General features: G+C 40.6%; 1 protein-coding gene and 2 long non-coding RNA genes across 3 annotated transcripts; 1 reads left to right on the forward strand and 2 right to left on the reverse strand.

The window, feature by feature from the left end:
- Positions 1-156: 156 nt before the first annotated feature.
- LOC128474809 (uncharacterized) lies at positions 157-928 on the forward strand. Its single transcript, XR_008346403.1, has 2 exons — positions 157-669; positions 767-928. It is a non-coding gene; the product is annotated as an uncharacterized LOC128474809 (long non-coding RNA).
- Positions 929-4,722: 3,794 nt separating this feature from the next.
- LOC128474936 (eosinophil peroxidase-like) lies at positions 4,723-19,264 on the reverse strand. The gene is made up of 14 exons (XM_053457368.1): positions 19,130-19,264; positions 18,981-19,054; positions 18,563-18,656; positions 18,182-18,357; positions 15,601-15,721; positions 14,171-14,300; positions 11,858-12,064; positions 10,997-11,312; positions 10,188-10,348; positions 8,302-8,554; positions 7,803-7,973; positions 7,266-7,503; positions 5,808-6,014; positions 4,723-4,845 (listed from the first exon to the last, which is right to left on the reverse strand). Exons 1-13 carry the CDS (start codon positions 19,159-19,161, stop codon positions 5,816-5,818), a joined length of 2,172 nt encoding a protein of 723 aa, XP_053313343.1. The 5' UTR covers positions 19,162-19,264; the 3' UTR covers positions 4,723-4,845; positions 5,808-5,815.
- Positions 19,265-19,914: 650 nt separating this feature from the next.
- LOC128474540 (uncharacterized) lies at positions 19,915-21,359 on the reverse strand. Its single transcript, XR_008346361.1, has 2 exons — positions 20,900-21,359; positions 19,915-20,864 (listed from the first exon to the last, which is right to left on the reverse strand). It is a non-coding gene; the product is annotated as an uncharacterized LOC128474540 (long non-coding RNA).
- Positions 21,360-22,998: the final 1,639 nt, after the last annotated feature.

Raw genomic sequence — 22,998 nt, forward strand, 5'->3', positions numbered from 1 at the left:
TTCAGGCACAAGGTGGTTACAATGGGAGCTGGAAAGGATTTCTGTGTTGCAATAGCAGGGACCTCTTTTAATGTTACAGCTCCCTGGGCCAGTGAGAAGAGATCAGAGATTCTACCCAACTAACTTACGATCCCCACTGCCCCAAACATGGGACAGTGGGGAAGCTACTCTGGACAGCCGGACAATAAAAACTGTCTCATAAAAGCGGGACTGTTGGATGGTAAATTAAAAGCCATGAAGTGTACCCTAAGAACATGTGTTACATGTCTGTAATTCCTGTTAGCGCAATAGTAACTTGAAACAGAAAATAGTTTTAAAAAATCTGTAAAACGAGTATAGCTACATTATCACACATCATTATAAGTAAATGGTTAGTATTTCTGATCACTTAGTGAAGAAATGGACAAGGTGATAAGACTGGAAAAGGGTTACATATAGGGAACCCAAACTCACATGTTATAAAGCGGGATGTGGAGGCACTGTCCTGCACAACCACTCTCTAGAGATGTAATGAAAAGTCGTCAAAAGCAGGCTATATTCTCCAGTTGTGGTAAATTAGTATATGCTTTTATTCTGACATTAAAACGTGAGTAACTTATGCCGAAAAGACTAAAGCGATGTTATTTGCAATGGCTCAGCCTATAACGTAATGTATTTCATGCAAGACAAGTGATTGGTTTTTCTCATGGTTTCAAAAAGTTTAAGAATTCAGTTTATTGGCTGACATATTAGCCCAATGTAGAAGCAGCATTTTAAGGCATCTCAGGCACGGTGTTTGTGCATAAAGAACTGATGTTGAAGTCATTGGTCATTGTTTTCACATCAGAAAATGAAATCACAGCATTATTTTGTAGCCATGTTCTGTTATAAACTGTTATAAAAAAAAGAGCACCAACAGGAACCAATACTTATTATACCTCATACTCAATACCAGCTGGAGTGTTCATCAAATTCAGTTTTTGTCAGGCATTTTTTGCCCTCAATAAAAGAATAAGCACACCTGAAAGATCATCCACAAATATCACTACCCTGACTAGAAAGAAAGAACAAAGTGTGTTTAACAACGTTGTGCCGTCAAGCAACGCAAGGGGTAAAGCATGGCAATGCCATTGAAAGATGCCCGCACTCAAGAAGACATCTAAGGTACATGAAGGCATGGGAGAATAGAATACCCTATGGAATAGTCCCAGGAAGATCCCAAGGGACCCCAAGGTACAAGGTAAGGCTGCTTAAGGGGAAAATGTGGATGTGAAAATTCTAATCTCAGAGATTCCCTCTATTTGGAGACAGCCCTGATGGTTTGACAGGTTACAGATTGGTGTTGTTTCTTTCCATTAAGCTGCATTTCCCTGATGTGTCAGTGCAGGGCCGGCCTTTGGGGTGTGCGACCTGTGCGACCACACAGGGCGCCACACTCCAGGGGGTGCCGCCGCGCGGTCCGACGCCGCCGCGGGGTCCGACGCCACCATAGTGTACCGCTGCCGCCAGCAGCGTACCTTGCGGGGGGGGGCGGTCCGCACCGGGTGCCGCTCATCAGGGGGGCACCCGGCCAGAGACGGACAGTAATGTCCGCCGCTGGAGGAGTAGGCTCGCAAGGGAGCGGTATCGGAGGTCTTTAACAGGATCTCCCTTGAACCCGGCTTAAAATCACTCAAGGGAGCCGGAGGTCTGTTAAAGACCTCCGATACCGCTCCCTTGTGATCCGCGCGGGAACAGCTGCTGTGCGCCGGGGTTTGTTGTCAGATCCCGGCACACAACACTGAAGCCTTGCCCACCGCTGTCCGTGCCCTCTGACCCGGAAGAAGACAGAAGAACTGAAGAAGAGGAGCGAAGAGAAGGAAAAGGAGCTGTAAGGAGAAAAGAGGAAAGATAGGAAAGCATTCAGTGAGAGTGGATTGGTATATATGTGTGGATTGGTATATGTGTGGATTAGTGTATGTGTGGATTGGTATGTGTGTGGATTGGTATGTGTGTGGATTGGTGTATGTGTGGATTGGTGTATGTGTGGATTGGTGTATGTGTGGATTGGTGTATGTGTGGATTAGTATATGTGTGTGGATTGGTATATGTGTGGATTGGTATATGTGTGGATTAGTATGTGTGGATTGGTAAATGTGGATTGTTATATATGTGTGGATTAGTGTATATGTGTGGATTGGTAAGTGTGGATTGGTAGATATGTGTGGATTAGTGTATACGTGTGGATTGGTATACGTGTGGATTGGTATACGTGTAGGTTTGGTATGTGTGTGGATTAGTATATGTGTGGATTGGTATATATGTGTGGATTAGTGTATATGTGTGGATTGGTATGCGTGTGGATTGGTATGCGTGTGGATTGGTATGCGTGTGGATTGGTATGCGTTTAGATTGGTATGCGTGTGGATTGGTATGCGTGTGGATTGGTATGCGTGTGGATTGGTTTGCGTGTGGATTAGTATGCGTGTGGATTGGTATACGTGTGGATTGGTATACGTGTGGATTAGTATATGTGTGGATTGGTAAGTGTGTGAGAGTGCTGGGAGGCAGAGGCCTTGCACCCCCACCGCAGGACTCCTGAAAGGTAAGTGAACTTCAAAGAGGGAAAGGGTAGATAGTTAGGAGGGGGTAGATAGGGAGAAGGGAGTGAGACAGGGGAAAGGGGGTAGATAGGGAGATGGGAGTGAGAAGGGGTAGATATGGCAGAAAAGAGTGAGAAGGGGTAGATAGGGCAATCATACTCCTATCATGCCAAGTCTGCGAGTACATCCTGGAATCTGGGTATGCCTGGGCATGATAGGAATGTGATTGCTGTTAATTATATATATATATATATATATATATATATATATAATATTGTTATTTAATTGTTTTGTCCTATTTTTTTTATTTTGTTACTTTAAATAAAAGTGTTAGAATTTTTTTATGGTGTGGGGGGGGAGTCGTATTCGGTTTTGGCCAGGTAAATGCTGCACTTTCGGCTTCAGTCCAGAATTCGTTTCGGTGCATCCCTACTACTTAGCCAGACAATGAACTGGTAGGCCTACACCACATCAATGTTTGGCGTAGTATATAGTGATTGGGGTTTTGTTACAAGTTTTGTTACAAGTTTTTATTCCTTTCTTTTTTTGGGATGGGGGGGCACCAGAGGAGTAGTCCGCACAGGGCGCCAGAACACCTAACGCTGGCTCTGTGTCAGTGGATAGTTTGGCAACCATCTTTGGTGCACATAAATTCCCAGTACTAGACTCTTACATTATAAAGCTCCATGATTTAGATAGAGATGTTCTTCCAAACATAGTGTCTCAAAATTCAGAGACAATTGTGATAAAAAATAAGTGTACACACATTACAATGTCTTTTGCTTTAATGATCTGACATCAATGCCCCATCTCTATTACAGTTTATTTGTTTACAGTCTAGCACTCAAAGAACAAGTCCTGCTAACAATCAGTTTTAAAACTATGTACCGTATTTGCTCGATTATAAGACGACCCTGATTATAAGACGACCCCCCAAAATCTGAATATTAACTTAGGAAAAAAAGAAAAAGCCTGAATATAAGACGACCCTAAAGGAAAAAAGTTTTACCAGTAAATGTTAATTCATGTAAACTATTTTTTTTTAATAAAAGCTATGATTGAGAAAAATATTTTTTTTGTTTTTATTTCTTGTATTTTCCAACCTGTCCCCCAGTTACGCACATCTGCCCCCAGGCTTGCCACTCCAATATGGCACTGTGGCCCATGATATGCCTTTTAACCCTCTATATGCCACTGTGCCCCATGGTATGCCTTTTGACCCCCTATGTGCCACTCTGCCTCCAGAAATGCCTTATACCCCTATATCCCATTCTGGCATTTAGGGGGTTAAAATGCATATTATGGGGCAGAGTGGCATATAGGGAGGTATAAGGCATTTCAGCAGGCAGAGTGGCATTAAGGGAGTTAAAAGGCATTGTATAGACCACTCTGCCTCCAGAAATGCCTTATACCCCTATATGCCACTCTGGCATTTAGGGGGTTAAAAGGCATATTATGGGGCAGAGTGGCATATAGGGAGGTATAAGGCATTTCAGGAGGCAGAGTGCTCTATTAAATGCCCCCTTAACGCCACTCCAGAAATGCCCTATGCCCCCATTTAACACACACACACACCCTATACCCCCATTTAACACACACACACACCCTCTCTCTCACCCCTCTCTCCCCTCTCTTACCGGTGCTTCCAGCCGGGGCAGCGGGTTGACGTCGCCTTCCGCTGCAGCCGAAAGGAGGTGGAGTTGGCAGCGGGGGTTTGTATGCGTCCGTCGCGTATACTTTCCCCGGCTGTCCGAGATCAGAGTTCCCCGCACCGGTGCGGGGAACTCTGATCTCTGACAGTCGGGGAAGGTTTACGTGACGGACGCAGACAACCCCCGCTGCTAGCCATGCCTCCTTCCGGCTGCAGCGGACGTTGTCTACGCAGATCGCGTAGACGTCAACCCGCTGCCCCTCAACACAGCAGGAAGCACCGGTAAGTGTGTGTATGATGGGGGGGGGGGTCGGGGGGTGAGACAGGAGGATCCAGGTCCCCTGCAGCGGTGCGGGGGATCTGGATCTTAGTCTCCTAATCAGACCTCTGTTTGAGGTCTGATTAGAAGACGACCCCGATTAGAAGACGAGGGGTATTTTTCAGAGCATTTGGTCTGAAAAAAACCTCGTCTTATAATCGAGCAAATACGGTATTATCTATCATAATAGTCACTGATCCACTCCCAAACATACATAGAAACTTGTAGTCCAAATAACTGAGTAGGCATTGTGAGCAAGTGCTGCTGAGTAACAGTATTTTCTTCAGATTTCCACTGCTCCTAATGGTGATAATCTGGAATTGGAAAGTAGAAAGTTAAAAGAATCAGGCATGTCGAATAATAATAAACCAAAGTCCTGCAGAATCATCCTAGGGCCTTTATACTGTAGAACAATTAGAGATCTCTCTTTTTTACTACATAAAGTTAAGGATTTAAATATATGTCCCCAATATAGTAGAACTAGTTTCATGGTTCATGACTACTTCCATGGCTAGACTGTCCATAAAGCAGTCCTGGAAATCAGAAGGAAGAGGCACCTAGCTGTAGTCCCACCTTCTTATGCTATTTTTTGTCCATTTTTGTATTATTTTACATATATCTTGCATAATGGACCACTCATTTTTTGCTTCTGCTTTAGTTATTAATGTTCTAGCATCTTCTTCAAAACTTTTTACATTTTTGGCGGTAGGAGGTATGCCATTTTGTTCATGCTGAGGGAATAACGTGGTTTAAATCTAGGTGGTTAAAACCTTAGAAAACCCCATTCATTCTGTTGAATTCACTATTTTATTAAGTACAACAAGTACATATAACTACAATATTTCTAACACTCAACTCTGTTTCTGTACATTATTTATACTCACAGGTGAATGTATATGGACTCTGTAAATTGCCTAATTAATTGAGAATTTTGCTAGTTCTTTATGTATCTTGAATGTGTACACCGTGCCTAAATTGTAGTCCAGGTATTATTTAGAAACAGCTACCACACTTTTTTGAAATTGTAATCATCATAGACATAAATCAGTCAGACATTTTGAAGCAATAGTATCGGCAACACCTTTGGCAATATCTACCAGCATTTATCTATACTGCCATTCCCATTATTAGATCATTTGTAATGTTGCCAATTTTATTTCACTGATATGTACTAAAAACTGATAATATTAACTAGTCATTGAGACATGTCCAATGTATTAGGTAACCAGGTTCACTGTAGAAATATATATTACAATCAACAGTTGCCAGAACCTACCAGTTCCTCTATAACTTCCATGGACTCAGGTCTAGCGCAGGTATTTTGGAGCAGTTCACAAAATCTCGAGGGTAGTCGTTCCCCATAAAGACATTTCGAGGGACCTCTTTAATATTCGTGTTGTCACAGATAACGCGTGCCAGAGTCACCTGCTCTATTGATTTTTTCTGAGCAGTGGTGAACACTGAGGGGTTTTCATAGAAGAATCTGCATACAAGAAAAACACAATTTTAAGTTAAGATTGCATACAACAAAAAGATTGTCAATTTTTCCCTACTGATACAATAAATTACCAAACCATTTAAAAACTCTATTGTGAGTCATGTAGAACTGCAATCTCTTTTGTCTGTAATAAGTAAATACCATATTTGCTCGATTATAAGACGACCCTGATTATAAGACGACCCCAAATCTGAATATTAATTTAGGAAAAAAAGAAAAAGCCTTAATATAAGACGACCCTATAGGAAAAAAGTTACCAGTAAATGTTAATTCATCTAAACTATTTTTTTTTAATAAAAGCTATGATTGAGAAAAATATTTTGGTTTTATTTCCTTCTATTTTCCAACCTGCCCCCCAGTTATGCACATCTGCCCCTTATACCCCCTATATGCCACTGTGCCCCATGATATGCCTTTTAACCCTTTAAATGCCACTGTGCCCCATTATATGCCTTTTAACCCTATATGCCACTGTGCCCCATGATATGCCTTTTGACCCCCTATGTGCCACTCTGCCTCCAGAAATGCCTTATACCCCTATATGGCACTCCGGCATTTAGAGGGTTAAAAGGCATATTATGGGGAAGAGTGGCATATAGGGAGGTTTAAGGCATTCAGGAGGCGTATAGAGGGTTAAAAAGGCATTTCTGGAGGCAGAGTGGCATTAAGGGGGTTAAAAGGCATTTCACAGAGCACTATGCCTCCAGAAATGCCTTATGCCCCCCCCCATTTAACATCCCTCCCCTCCCTCCCTACTTCCTCCAAACTTACCGGTGCTTCTGACTTCCCTGTCATGTAGCCGGGGCAGTGTGTAGATTCCACGCACTTACGTTGCAGCCGGAAGGAGGCGTGGCTAGCAGCGGGGGTTGTCTGCATCCATCGCGCAGACTTTCCCCGACTGTCAGAGATCAGAGTTCCCGGCACCGGTACCGGTGCCGGGAACACTGATCTCTGACAGTCGGGGAAGGTCTGCGCGATGGACGCAGACAACCTCTGCTGTTAGCCACACCTTTTTCCTGCTGCAGTGGACGTTGTCTACGCAAATCGCGTAGACATCTACACACTGCCCCGGCTGCACACCGGGGACTCAGAAGCACCGGTAAGTGGGGGGGGGGACAGGAGGATCCAGGTCCCCTGCAGCTGCGGGGGATCTTAGTCGTCTCATAGTCAGACCTATTTGAGGCATTTGCTCTGAAAAAAACCTTGTCTTATAATCGAGCAAATACGATATTATACCTGTCTCCATCCCGGGCTCTGCGGAACTGGTTCCCAATTAGACACGTGAGTAGCTTGCCAACTCTTCCACCAGGAACCAGGGGTTCAGCAACCCCTCCAACCCAGATGTCAATGTTTTCAGGCGTCCCATAGAGTTTCATGAATTTCTGAGCCAGTTCCCTGTTACGCAGCACAAAGGCCAGCTCATTCAGATTGCGAGGTGCAGATAAACCACAGAACCTCCTCCATGCGTTGTATCCTAGGGGCCAGAAGAGGCAACATTATAATATTACCACACAACAAAGACTTAATGTACTAGATACCCCTATTCAAGAGGGTCCAAAATAATTCATTTAATGAAACGGTGAACTTTGCAGCTACTGTAAGTAATCGTCAAATTGAAAGAAAATTACTTCTGCCCTGCATATAGCATAGTCTTTATTCAAATAATGTGAGATCAAGAATGGTTGTTGAAGGCTGAACTAAATGTAAAAAAATACTAATACAGAGGAATAGTTTGTTTAAAAAACATTTCTAAATGAATCTCCTAGATGTTACCTGGCAAACCATGATCTCGGCCTCTTTGCATGTTTATAGCTGATAGATCAAGTCCAATGCGCTTAACAAACTCAAAGAGGTGTTCTCTCAACTCATCAACCACCAACTGGTTCTGACGGTTCAGTTTGGCTCGGTTTGCAATCATACCCCGGAGTAGAGGATCAATTCCCCCTGTTTGAAACAAATCCAAAAATATTATAAGAATGAAGTACATGAAATTGTTACTGCATTTTCTGCTCATAAGCTTTTCCACTGCTCATAAAACAGTGTTACAGTATATTATTGTGGATAGAATGCAAAGACTAATTAGAAATATATACTGTATTCAAAGCTCTACGTTTACATTTATAATCCCATTTTAGGTGTTCCATTTGTAATTTACATGTTTCAAAAAGGTTGCATTACTAAGGCTGTTTCTAAATGTGAATATATGCTTCACTCCCCTTAATTCATAATTTGACAGCAAAGATGTTAAAGTGCAGTTACAAGATCAAGTTACCTTGTGTCACCACCATCCAACTGGCAAAGAATGTCTTGTGAAGTGGGACTTGAGGTTCTGGCATATAAGGTTGATACCCATCACCTAGCCTGTAAATGAAGGGCTGTATCAGGGTGTGTCCCATGCGGAAGGCAATAGTGAATACATTGGACACTGTTGGATCCACATTCTCACTATAAGATTTATATGGAGGTAGGACTCTTTTTGTATCGCATCCCAGGAGTAAAGGAAGCCAATCGTTGTATGTAATTTTCTGCAAAAAAAAATAGTTATTACTTATGATGCATAAATAAGGATCTATAATAGTGACTGTGATATAGTGGTGGGTGAAAAGCAGGGGTGAACTTAAAGCTACTGGCACTTGGATGTAGGATTTTTTGGTGCCCCCTCCCCCGGCAAGTAGCTCACAGACACTTAACATGACAGACTAACATATACTAACATGCAAACTCACTTTAACACAACATACATTGGCACTCCCTCTAACATCATATCCTTACACCATATGGTAACACATACCCACTCACACTAACACCTTATCTTAACACTCTCCAACACGATGCTATAACATGCACACATCCTTTAAAACATACTCACTCCAATTATTATTATTGTTTTATATAGCGCCATTATATTCATCATATTCATATACAAGTAGACAGGACATAACAAGTAGTATATAGCAGAACAATTTGACCTACAGAAACAACAGGTCTCAAATGAGGAGAAAGACAGTGATGGAGCAGAGGGAATAGGTTGAAAAGTGCAAGTTAGGGAGAGTAAGAAGCCTACCCCACAAACCTTTCTTTCGTCAGGTCTGGAAGTGTGAGTGAGGTGGAGGAGAGGCAGTGTTACAAGAGGTTAGCCAGGTTTCAGTCAAAGCAAGAAGGTGCAGGGAACGATAGGTGAAGTGGTCATATTAGTCTGTTACACACAGAACATGTTTTCCAGAAAGAAAAGGTAAAAGGAGGGTAGGAGGAGTGGCAGGGTATATGTATAAGATTATTAAGGTTTCTGGAAAGTTGAGTGGCAGACAGCTGCTGAATGTAGAAAAAGAGAGAGTGATAGAAGATGGGACTTCCTTTTTAGTCTCCTTCTTGCACTCCTTGGCAAACTCCTGTTACGTGTGACTCCAAAGTCAGATCGGATATAAGGGATGGCTGAGGTATTTACCAATTGATTAATCACCCCGCAATAAAATCAAAGACATATTGGGAAATGGGGCGTATTGTCCCACCAGCCTTGTCATGATGTATCAGAAACACTGGATGTGACATCACATCAAAAGCTTCTGATACAGCTAAATTGGACCTATGTGGCCTCACAGACGCTTCCAGATGAAAATGGGCCGGTGAGGTGGGATATTATGAACTCCCTCGCCTGGCCCCCACTGCACCCATCTTAGCATGCCCCTGATGGAAAGTATATAAGCTCTGCAAGTCAAATAAAAGCATGGCTTATGAGACTTTCAAATTATGTTACGGGTCCCTAGGGTACAGTATCTGGAGAACCTAGTGGTGCTCCAACAGCCAGGAATTTAACCATATGCTGAAGCTTCTACAGGAGTGTTTAAAAAGGATCAGTCATTTCCTATTCAGTCTCTCACATTGTTAAGTTGATGTTGATATTAAGTTGAGAAGCGAGAAAACCACCTCAACCTTAGAGAGCAAATTGTATGTTTAGCTAGCACCCAGAAAGACTAAGCATTATTTTGTTTCTGTCCTATTTTACATGCTGATTCTACCAAAGTATTAAAGTAAATGAAAATGCTTGAACTTAACTGTCCTGTGCTTAATTTTGACCCATTGACGACAGCAGTTTTTTAAGTAATTTTATCACAGATGACAAAATAATAATGATTATGTGACAAAATGTTTGAACCACACCTGTAAGATGCCACCAACAATCTTCCGAGTTTCTTCATACAGAGTCTCTCCCGACCAACTTGGGTTTAACTTGTGCAGCTGAGCCGCTATGCGGTTGTGCTCCCGCACAAAAAGTGTTTGGAAAGCTGTTAAACCAGGCTGTTCACTGACCCGATTGTCACCTAGAAAAAAATGCAAGTTTAATCATAACATTAAAATGTAAAAAAAAGTATAAACTACAATAGAAAATATGGGTTTGCTGGATAGCATGAAAATGCATGTATCAGGATAAGGGGAAGTGGAGGACAATATGGGTAAGGAGCATATTGGTCTCAGGATACTATTCTGATTAATTGAATTTCCTGGATATTTATTGTTAATGTCAATAGTGCTTTATATACTTGTTAACTCCACAGTGAGTATTATTAACCATATATTTTTTGATGGTTATAGAATGGATAGGTGCACTCTATATAGAGTAAGATATAACTATACTTGAATGACTCAGCACTTTATGATTCTTAGGATGGTTTACATGCACTTGAGACACTTTATATATACATAGCCATATTTCCTCCATATGCTCTGATTATCTTCCTAACAAACCTCTGTTGTCTACATAATGAAATGCTTTATATGTTTTTTATGAATTAATTTTTGTACAATAATATAATATGTTTTATATAAGGGCTTGCGTAGAACTCTTTTCTTGCCAGGTGTATAAATGTATCAGGATAAGATGCAGGAAAAATGACTCTTCAGTCTCTGACAAATGTAATTAGTAAATACTTTTGGGTTGCAATAGATATGTATATATCACCCACAATCACCTGCAAAGAAGCAAGGGATTCCAGCCGATGAATTTGTTGTGATACACAAATCTCCGCTAACTGTATCAAAAGGCAAGAAGGCAAATCCATTGTCAGTGAAGTTCTCATTAATGGCCATAAGACCCAGCTGGTTAGTGTTGTTGCGCAGTTTTTCAGCAACTGGTACGTCACTGCCATAAACTTGACTTCCATCAATGAAGGATGTGAGCACATTGATCTGCTCACGTACTGGAGACTGAAGGTTGCAGACTGGAGCGGAACGGAACAGTGGGATGCAGTCACTCTGATTCGTAATCCGAGGGTCATTTGGAGGAATCTTCAAACATGCAAAGACATGAGTGACAAGTAGTGATTAATGTGCCATGGGCAATGCTATATATAAAATATTGCCCACCGAGGTGTCATTCCATTGTTTTTAAAGTTTCTTCCTTACAATTGTCCCAATTTCTTCTAACTGCCCTAATGACCTGAACACCTAATCCGGACCCTCCAGGTTTTCATAAATCAACGACACCCAGGAAAGTCATGTATCCATTGGCTTGGTGAAGATAGTGGGAGTTGAAATATCACAACCATTGTAAGATTACCTACCCCTGTCTATTTAAATAAGTCTAAAAAATTATAAATAATATAGTTGCATTTAAGCATCAAGGAAAAATCTTTGGCACTTATGTGACTTTAGTTGGAAGGAACAGAAAATACAGAGATTACAGAAACTACAGATCACCATTCAATTTGTAGCAGAAAAACAGCACCAAAAAAGCTGAAGCAGAAGTGTTTCACGAATAAACCAAGACATTCAACATAAATCTGATATGCTAAACATATAATAGAACAGCTGAAATTACTAGATAATGTTACCTTCAAAGGGAAGCAAGGGCTTTCACGGACACAGCTGGTGTCACAGTCCACACCTTTAAGGAAAGTTGACCTTGCAGGGCTTGCTGCAGCAAGATCCAGGTCATGGTCTGAAAATTGTCCCCACTGCATAAACATGAGGGTCCTGCCTTCATCCAAAGTCAAATCTTCTGTAGGAAAACGGACAATCTCATTGGATACCGCACGAGTCTGAAAAAAAACCAATAAAAGTTGGGTTTGAATAAAAATCTGTAACTCCAATGTACTCCAATACTGCCTACACCTACTTGAGTCTCTTTGTTCTTAACAACACAGTGATTTACTTGTTTGTGTAATACTTTAAATTACAGTCGGGGAGACTTAAATACTTACAGGTAAATGAATGCTTATATGTACCAGATATAAATACCGTATTTGCTCGATTATAAGACGACCCTGATTATAAGACGACCCCCCAAAATCTGAATATTAACTTAGGAAAAAAAGAAAAAGCCTGAATATAAGACGACCCCAAAGGAAAAAAGTTTTACCGGTAAATGTTAATTCATGTAAACTATTTTTTTTAATAAAAGCTATGATTGAGAAAAATATTTTTTTGTTTTTATTGCTTGTATTTTCCAACCTGTCCCCCAGTTACGCACATCTGCCCCCAGGCTTGCCACTCCAATATGGCACTGTGGCCCATGATATGCCTTTTAACTCTCTATATGCCACTGTGCCCCATGGTATGCCTTTTGACCCCCTATGTGCCACTCTGCCTCCAGAAATGCCTTATACCCCTATATGCCACTCTGGCATTTAGGGGGTTAAAAGGCATATTATGGGGCAGAGTGCTATATAGGGAGGTATAAGGCATTTCAGGAGGCAGAGTGCTCTATTAAATGCCCCCTTAACGCCACTCCAGAAATGCCCTATGCCCCCATTTAACACACACACACACCCTATACCCCCATTTAACTAACACACACACACTCTCACTCTCTCTCTCTCACCCCCCTCTCAGCCCTCTCTTACCGGTGCTTCCAGTCGGGGCAGCGGGTTGACGTCGCCTTCCACTGCAGCCGGAAGGAGGTGGAGTTGGCAGCGGGGGTTTGTATGCGTCCGTCGCGTATACTTTCCCCGGCTGTCAGAGATCAGAGTTCCCCGCACCGGTGCCGCACCGGTGCGGGGAGCCCTGATCTCTGACAGTCGGGGAAGGTCTACGCGACGGACGCAGACAACCCCCGCTGCTAGCCACACCTCCTTCCGGCTGCAGCGGACGTTGTCTACGCGGATCGCGTAGACGTCAACCCGCTGCCCTGGCAACACAGCAGGAAGCACTGGTAAGTGTGTGTATGATGGGGGGGTGAGACAGGAGGATCCAGGTCCCCTGCAGCGGTGCGGGGGATCTGGATCTTAGTCGCCTAATCAGACCTCTATTTGAGGTCTGATTAGAAGACGACCCCGATTAGAAGACGAGGGGTATTTTTCAGAGCATTTGCTCTGAAAAAAACCTCGTCTTATAATCGAGCAAATACGGTACATTGTGTCATAAGAGTTATTAAAAGTAGTTTTGCTTTTATTTATTTTATACTGCAAGAATTCTTAAACTCAATAATATGAAAGATAAACCATTTTGCAAGAGGTGTATAACCATAAACTGGATAAGGATTGTGACGGAAGCCTCCATCACTGGGACCACTGGAGAAGCCTGACTGCCAGCCTCTTCCCTATTAACTATGGGCCCTGGGTTTGTAAAGGCTTCTGTGGCTACCCCCAGCAGTATCATCTCATCACTGGCTGAGGGTATTATCTCCGGCAGACAGCCAGGATCTGCCACCAGGGAGTGACCACCATTCTTTCAGTTTAATGTTGTATAAATCAGTCTCCCCCCTATTGTATTGTTAATCTCGTTACTGCCCCTGTTGTCTCGGGGAGGCAGATTAAGGGGGCGGTTTGTGTCCCAATACCTTGTTTTATGTAAATATGTGTTTTTATGGATATATCCAGTCCTGTGTGTGAGAAATAAATCAGTCTTCGTTTGGTTTTACCCTACACTGAGTCTCGGCTAGTGACTGGGGAACCGGGGAAAGTGTGGTGTCCCAGGCTAAGGGAGCACAAGACAGCGGAGGTAGTCGGTCGGACTAGCCAGCTCCGTGACAGGGATCTGTCAAAATAAGCGCGCCTTGGAGGAGTCAGCAGCATAGATTTCTTCTCTCACAGCCCTTGTAAGCAAGCTTTTATGTTAAAGGATAAAAAAAAACATTTCTATTTGATAAACAGTAGCAATGAAAAGTTCTATATGAGTTAATATATGTAAGAGTCTGGTATGTTTACCAGGGGAAGGGGAAATCCATTGAAAGTCTTATTTTCCGTCCAGCCACGTGGAAGAGAAAAATCATCTTCATACTGAGCTGGCAGCAAGCGTAAATAGCCTATGTTGGATGCTCCAAGTCGGGGATTCTTCCTATAAATATACAATTACAAATGGCTGTCATGCTGGGAGTATTCATCTCTTTTTATTACATAACGATATAAGATACAACCTTGGGTTGCTGCATTTTTGTGTGTAAGCCATAAATGATGGTAGAGGTGAGTGTAAGAGAGAGGAGCACCAGGTATAGCTCCAGAAGGAAGGGACACACATAAGAAAGGTGGTTGAAGTAGAGGTAAGGCATTGCAGGCAGACCTGGCTCTATTGCAAACAATGTTGTGTGATACAGCATCAATACGCTATGGTGAGTGAATTACAAGGATATGTGTTGCGTTGTGTGAAAGATGAGCAATGTAGGAAAGTATTATGTTAGGTGATATCGAGACTAAATCATTGATTTAAGGCGGATGCTGTATGTGTGAACAAAATAGGTATTTACTAATACTATGAGTATTAGTTGCATTTTTACTCCCTACTATGAACTGAATTTATGTGTGTGCATGAGAGTGTTGATTTGGTAACCTGCTTAGTAGGAGAAGGTTGTAACCTTTAGCCCAGCCAAGTGGCCACTAGCCCTTGCTGCCCCAGTATACACGCACTCATGTGCACACAAACTCTCATTCGCACTCTCTGTCCCGCTCACCCACAGACTGTTGCTCACACACACTAATACCTTAACCTATTTACACGCAGTACAAGCTACCACACAGCCAGTTAGGAGTCATGTCGTTAATGTGGACTCCATATGGGGTTGACCCCCCCCCCAGATCAGCTTGCCCCTGCTACCTAAGAGCTCTATTACATCTTAATTTGGCTGTGAACAAGGTATATCAATAGACCATTGGCCCTGGATTATTTTAATTTGCAGATTTGGGGCACTTCTTAATGCCCCTTGGTGTGTTTTATCTGTGTTTACGCATAGAGGGGGTTTTAGGAAGCACTTAGACACCCTTTTTAATGACTTTTTTTGCCCTTGGCTATTCTTACCCACACATCTGTATGTTGCCAGTCCTCCCTGGCTTGATTTCCACGTAATGTCTTCTAAGATCATTCCCTTAACTGATGGGTTTTCATGTTAAATAATAAAAACTAAAGTGTACTTCTCCAATATAAACGTGTATAATAAATCTCCTCTGTCTATAGGGAAAACATTAGCTATCTTACTGTCCAGCCCAAATGATGTTTATGTGTCCTTTCCCACCCCATTATACTGTTTCTGTTAGTATTTCTATTAACAAATATCATAGATTTGATATTTATATATAGGCTATTCCCATGTAACAGAATAAATATAACATAACTTTTTCAAGTATAATATAATATTATTACCCACCTGTTATTACACTCCCCGGTGATGGTACGATAGGGGCTGTCTGTACAAGCCTTCGGAATATACTGTGAAGCGCAGCCCGTTAGTTGAGACAGAATTTCCATCTGTTTTTCTGTCAGCAAATCTGAACGAAAATTTAAACTTTACATTTCTGCATTTCATTACATTTAAACATTTACTTATATCTAATATTATAATTTATTGTTTTATATAGTGCCACTATATTCTGTAGTGCTGTTCAATGGGTATTGCTCTACTTTACAATGTTAGAATATAAATACCGATTCTTACAATATTTCTATATGTGCCAGGCTATAGAATATATTATGTGTAACTTGTGTTTTTAAACCAGCTCAACATTCCATAGAAATTGTGAATATGAACAAATGGTTTATTAGCAAGTGTGCTAGTAGTGTCTTTTACCTTAATGCAGTACTCACCTTTACTTACCTAACATATATGTTTCATAGACACAAACTAGAGGTCACTGCTGGATGAGCCTTGTGTACTAGTGGAGTGTTTTTTTATTTTTCAGCTACCCTAAATCGTGTGTTTCATGGATTTCTGGATACTGTAAATATGCTATAACGACGATACTAAATGAGTACAGAGTATTGGATAGCTTAGAAATGGGATTTGATAGTGGTTCTTGAAATAAATTGTAAATGAAAAGGTAGGTGGTAAAGAGAACACATCTATGCTTATATAGAACACATTAAATACCTTATAAATATTCAATATTATAGCCATAATACACAGAAATATACATAATACACAGAATGACATCAAAATGAAATGATATGTTGCATACATACTGTGACTCACTGATAACCACCTGCAAGGGCAACATCTGAGGTTTATTAAAAATATTTTATTAAAAACCTGTTGTCATTTTAAATGTCGGAAAGACATTCACGCACAACTTTAAGGGAAAATAAGCCTAACCCATTAAATATCCCGGGATCTCTTAAACTGCCATTGTGTTTAGCAACATCGGCTAAATGGCTCTGTAATCCCAGGTAGTGTCAGAGGCGTAGTCTGGAAGCAGTCTGTGCCAACAGTCGTCTGCCCCGAGTTAATGTATAGACTCACAGAAGGGAATCGGTTACTCGGTTGTACATTCCACATACATGGCATACTGTTACTGACACGGGCTTGCCAGTGGCATGCGAAATGTATGCACGGCCTGAAAAGAAATGGCTGTTGTGTTCACTCTAACGCTGACGTGTCTCGGGAAGACGCACAGATTAATGCCAAGTGCTACATAATATAATTCCTTATTTCCTAACCGAGAGGCGTGTTTGCTGGAAAGCTGCCCATGCGCTCCTTCCCAATCCCAGCCGTGTACTCAATTCAAAGCATCGGAGCTTCACTCCACTCACACATTCCCCTCCGCAATCTGGAATCAGTTTTCCCGGCACCATGAAGAGATCTTTAACATGTGGGTCCTATAGGCTATTTAAATGGCAGCAGGCAGGGGGGCTCACTGGAGGTAAGTGCTTGAAGAAGTCACCATCCCCGCTTCTCGATGTTTTGCCCTATTTTTATTTTGTAACTTTATTGATACATTAACAAGTGATTTATACAACAAGCTATACATTAGATTTGCAAACCTAGAACCTGTTAATATAGAAAGTATTGTATAAATATATGGCCGTTTTTTTATTTTAAGGCACATTTTATAAAAGAAATGACCTTATATGCCCAGTGATAAGCGGCAGGCGATACACACATAACCCCAGGGTTATCCTGGAGGTGTCCCAACTGCATGTGGAAACACTAGGAATACTCATACAAAGGTAAATAAACTTCTTTTAAAAAAAAAAAAACAAAACTTTTTTTTCTTACAGTAGAAGCAGTTTATAGGTATTCCCGCAATATATATAATTATTCAGAAAAAAGCTTTTAATAAAGCTTTATTAATTGTTTTACTTTATTACTGAAACAATGTCAGTAATATTAAAAAAATTGATTTTTATTTACAAAAAAAACAATTATTATTTATTGTAATATAATCCCAGGCAGTCTGGAATAGTCTAAACCTTTGCAGGCTCATTCCATAAAAGTTTTTTTTTTAATATTAAAATATCCAAAAAGCATTCATCCTTGGCATGCTCTAGGTCTGATCTAGGATAGAGCCCCGGCTGCACTCACTTCTGTGGCCACCATCCTTATTGCAGAGTGACAGGGTATGACATCATAACCTGATGCTTCACCACCATGAGAACAGCATGTTACTTGACACAATAAAATGTTTAAAAAAAATGTAAAAAGTAAAGAAAAAAAATCTGTACCCCTAAGTAGAAGTACCGTAGTAGTTTCTCTACAATTGGAGAAAATGCGCCCTGCATCCCTGCATATGTGTTGAAGGACTGTGGTAGGATTGGCAGTTGACATCTTCTATAACTAAAGGCACTTCTACAACGTATCATGCAGGTAAGTTTAACGTAACTGTGAAATATACATTTTCCAAAACAAATTCCTGAAATTAGAGCAGTTGAAGTAATTACTCACTAATCATTAATTACTAGGTTTAATCAAAGTGTAACACTGGAAATGTTTGCAAATTAGATATAATTGGTACCTGTGATATTAAAAGGTCTATGAATGAAGTTCTTAACCTTCTCAGTCATAAGCTGGAGCGTGACATCCATGTAATCTGCGGCTCTGATGGCATTTCTGCTCCCAGCCACAGGCTGCTTGAAATAAGCCATGAGGTCAGCGGGATTCACCGTCTTCTTACTAACACGTACCTTTAAACTGAAAAAAGAAACAGCCAATGTGTTACAGTTTGCAGCAGACAATGTTCTGTTTGACAGTCAAAACACAAGTCAAATACAAGTTGAGCTATTACCAAACAGTACATAATGAGTTCATTGGGGTTACCCAACCAAACATTCCACCCCAAACCACCAATAATCAAGAGACTTGTATGTGTCAAAAAATGTTAAAACCAGTATAATACCTGTCACGTGTATGCTTGTAAGCCTTGTCCACCAGCTGTTTTGCCTCATTGGCACAGTCATTAATAAGAGCTCCATCAATGTTGCCAACCTCACCTTTTAAAGAAAATAATTTAGATGCAAAATGTTCGTTTTCATGTTAACAATGTCCATCTAGCTCATCCAAAGAAAAATACAAAAGCAGTATATTTTGTTTGAAATATAAATGTTATGCGTAAAAGACGGTTCTGGTGCAATGTTTGTGTAAAGTGGTCTTCTCATCATAGCAAACTAATTGAGTCATCAACGGGAACTTTCTATTGTTTAATAGAACGATAAGACAATGTCAAACTTTGTACCGGAATCACTGTTGTACACATAAATGATATGTCTTTCGCTATATAATTTGTGTTACTTTTAAATACATAACAATGAATTCACCTTGGGAAGTGGTATCGGCAAAAAACAGTAGCAGAAGTCCAAGACTAATGAGTCGGCAGGCCATACTGTAGGATCTGTGGAGTAATATACATGTTAAGCCATTTCTTATAAAGCGTTATCAGCGTAGGTTCAGTTTCAGCATCACTCACCTGGCCGGTCCTTTCTGACATAACACACCCATGGTAACTGCTGTGGCTTTATAGCGAGTTGAAGCCCTCAAGGAGGATGGGATTTTTTAGTAGGAGGGAATCTCTGGTGTGGGTACACTCACGATGATTGGTCTGCCACTGGTTGAGGCGGACATGTTTCAACTTAAAGGAAATGTCTGTATATTTGCTGATGAGTCATTTGTTATAGGAGATAACATAACTGAAAGTGACAGAATATGTCAATGTTACACAAAGATGTAATAAAATCCATATATAAGTAAAGCATGTTTATGACAACTGATTGTGTTGAGAAATACAATAATTTAATAATAACTAACCTCTGTCTTCAAAAGTGTCGGAAATGTATTTTCCAAATAATTAAAAACAAGTGATTACAGGAGAGTTAAATGCTTAACCCCTTAAGGACCTTTTTGTACCCTGTGGGACCGAGGCTGTTTTAATACTTTTGTGGCGCTTGTGTTCAGCTGTAATTTTCTCCTCACCGATTTAGTGTACCCACATAAGTTATACCTATATTGTTTTTTTCAGGACAAAATGGGCTTTCTTCAGATACCATTATTTTGATCATATTATCTTATTTACTATAAAAAAAATAATAAAAAAACATGGTGAAAAATTGAAAAAAAAACACATTTTATGACTTTTATTTGAAACATCTTTTACTCACCTAAAAAAGCAAGTAAAAAACTAGCTAAATAGATTCTACTACTTGTCCTGAGTTTAGAAATACCCAATGTTTTTATGTTTTTTTGCAAGTTATAGGGCAATAAGTACAAGCAGCGTTTTATGATTTCCAAACCTTTTTTAACAAATCTGGTCAGTCTGCCTCCATCTCCTCTTTGGAACATCTTTGAAGCCGGTTAACTCAATTTAACCCCGTCAAACCATATATTTTTGAAAACTAGACACCCCAGGGTATTTCAAATGCTGTTATTTTAACCCTTTCCATGCAACAGTTATACAACCACACTTTGTCAAACTTTGTAATAGTAATTTTTTTTATTTTTTTTTCCACACAAATTGTACTTTAGTTATAGATATACAGGTTTTGGTATATGTCACTGTCAAACAACACCCCAATGTGTGTTCAGGAACATCTCCTGAGTACAGAGATACCCCACATGCATGGGTTTGTCAGATTGTTTGGCTGGTAAAGGGCTACTTTTGGGGCATGCGTAATTCAGGTGGTCATTTGGTCATTCTGCCTCCATCTCCTCTTTGGAATATCTTTGAAGCCGGTTAACTCAGTTTAACCCCGTCAAACCATATATTTTTGAAAACTAGACACCCCAGGGTATTTCAAATGCTGTTATTTTAACCCTTTCCATGCACCCATTATACAACCACACTTTGTCAAACTTTGTAATAGTCATTTTTCTTTTTCACACAAATTGTACTTTAGTTATAGATATACAGGTGCTGGTATATGTCACTGTCAAACAACACCCCAATGTGTGTTCAGGAACATCTCCTGAGTGCAGTGATACCCCACATGCATGGGTTTGTCATGTTGTTTGAGATTTAAAATGCCACATTTGGGAAGTGCGCTTTTTTCTCCATTTTGGTCAGTCTGTACCTATGCCCTATCTTTGAGCTCGGCCACTCCAATTTACCCCATCAGCCATTTAGACACCCCTTGGGTATTTGAAGTGCTTTTATTTTAACTCTTTGTTGAGATTTTTGAGAAATTTTAGCACTTGCTCAAAATAATAAACTTTATTTTTTTATTTTATTTTATTTTTTTAATACTTTTTTTTTATATTTTTTTACACATTTTGCTGGTACTGGATGGTTCCTCTAGTGACATCACTGCATAATTATTTTTAAATGTTAGCACATTTTTTAATTTTTTTTTCATTATTATTTTTTTAATATTTTACTAATCACATTGTGATTAGAAAGCTGGGCTCCATTGACTTGCATGGTTGAATGCAGTACCTGTATTCAACCTGCAAGTGGAGCCAGAGTTCTCTAGAGGGTCTGGAGACCATCTAGCGAACCTTTAAAACTTGATTGTTTTTTTTTTACAGGGCGGCCGCCATCTTGCTGATGGTGAAGAGCACCGGCAGCGGCGGCTGTGACCGCTCTCCGGAGCGGTCACAGTCCATCCAGAGGTAAGCGTTTGGTGTCGCTGGATGCCTCCTGATCGAGGCATTCCAGCGACACCATTTAAGTTTAGGAGGTGATCGTTGATCGCCTCCTAAACACTTTTAAAATGGGCGTCCCCGGGAGGGGCCAGACATGGCCCCCGATGCCGATCTCGGCGTTACTGAATGACTAGACATCGAGGCATTACAGGAACGCCGTTTAAGCGAAGAAAGTGATCGTCGTTTAAGCGAAGAAAGTGATCGTTGATCACTTTCTAAGCTTATTTAATTTTTTGACGGTTCAGGACCGTCAAAGGTCCTTAAGTGACCGTTTTTCCATGACGGTCCTGAACTGGCAAAGGTCGTTAAGGGGTTAATATATCTGACGTCACTATGGATTATGAAGGACTAACCTAGGTGAGATTCTTCTGCAAGTAGGCCTTACATAAAGCAAGAGATGGTTAGCAGATCAAAATTCGTAGTGAAGTCAGAGAATATATATTTATATATATATATTGTCTTTGTTTATCAGTATTTCAAGAGAACCCTAAATCTAAACAACACATAACGCAAAATAAAAATTAAAAAATACAGCACACATTTCAGCAACATTTAAGTGTAATAGGACAACTAAGTGCAACCTCATTCAAATGTTTTAATGTTATTGTTAATTTTGTATATTGTCAATTTGAATATTATTGTTAATTTTTACTATCTCCTATTTTAGTAGTGCTATGGAGTCTGCTGGCATTCTATGAATACAGTTTAATATCATATAAATTATATATATATACCATATTTGCTCACTTATAAGACGACCCTGATTATAAGACGACCCCCCCAAAATCAAAATATTAATTTAGGAAAAAAACAAAAAGCCTGAATATAAGACTACCCTATAGGAAAAAAGTTTTACTAGTACATATTAATTCATGTAAACTAATTTTCATATTTAATAAAAGCTATGATTGAGAAAAATATATTTTTTATTTCCTTTTATTTGCCAACCTGCCCCCCCAGTTATGCACATGTGCCTTTTAACCCTCTATATGCCACTCTGCCTCCAGAAATGTCTTATACTCTCCTATATGCCACTGTGCCCCATGATATGCCTTTTAGCCCCCTATATGCCCCTCTGCCCCATGATATGCCTTATACCCCTATATGCCACTCTGGCATATAGGGGGTTAAAAGGCATATCATGGGGCTGAGTGGCATATAGGGGTTTAAAATGCATTTCTGGAGATATATATATATATATTGTGACAAACCCTATAGCATGAGGGCCATACATGTCACTTTTAGGGGTCCTAAGCACAGTCCTCTAGGGCAATCAGAGTCAGGAACGGCAGCTTTAAACAAAACAGCGCTTTATTTTAACCACTTAAACCCCAAAAAACAAATCATAAAAAGAAAACCTAGCTCCCAATTGGAGCCCTCTCTAACTTAACTATGCTGGTCTAAACTGACCAGCCTAATCACCCACTACCTCAACGTCCCAACCAGACCCAGCTACGCCAGGCTCTGGAAAACCTCCCCCAGACAGCACACAAAATGTCCAGGCAGGTATTGCCTCACTTGGCTCAGGGATTGTCTTCTTCAGGGCCTCTCCTTGCCCTGGGAGCACAGGGAACTTCCTCTTCCCCCAACAGTCTCCCTGAGTATCAGGCTCCAGGGGTTTTTAATGCCCAGCACCTGTGCCTGACGCCGGCCTCATAGAAATCCCGGACCGGATCCTGCAGATTTCTTGCCTCCTGGAAA

This window comes from Spea bombifrons, chromosome 2 (genome assembly GCF_027358695.1).
Source record: "Spea bombifrons isolate aSpeBom1 chromosome 2, aSpeBom1.2.pri, whole genome shotgun sequence".
Classification (NCBI taxonomy): Eukaryota; Metazoa; Chordata; class Amphibia; order Anura; family Pelobatidae; genus Spea; species Spea bombifrons.

Bases quoted from the DNA above. Each gene is read 5' to 3' on its own strand.
- LOC128474936 (XM_053457368.1), bottom strand. From the start codon at position 19,161: ATGGGTGTGTTATGTCAGAAAGGACCGGCCAG. The intron at 14,301-15,600 runs GTGGGTAATAAT...GTATATTTATAG, and splicing joins ACCGGGGAGTGTAATAACAG to GAAGAATCCCCGACTTGGAG. The intron at 7,974-8,301 runs GTAACTTGATCT...TGTTTCAAACAG, and splicing joins TTGGATGGTGGTGACACAAG to GGGGAATTGATCCTCTACTC.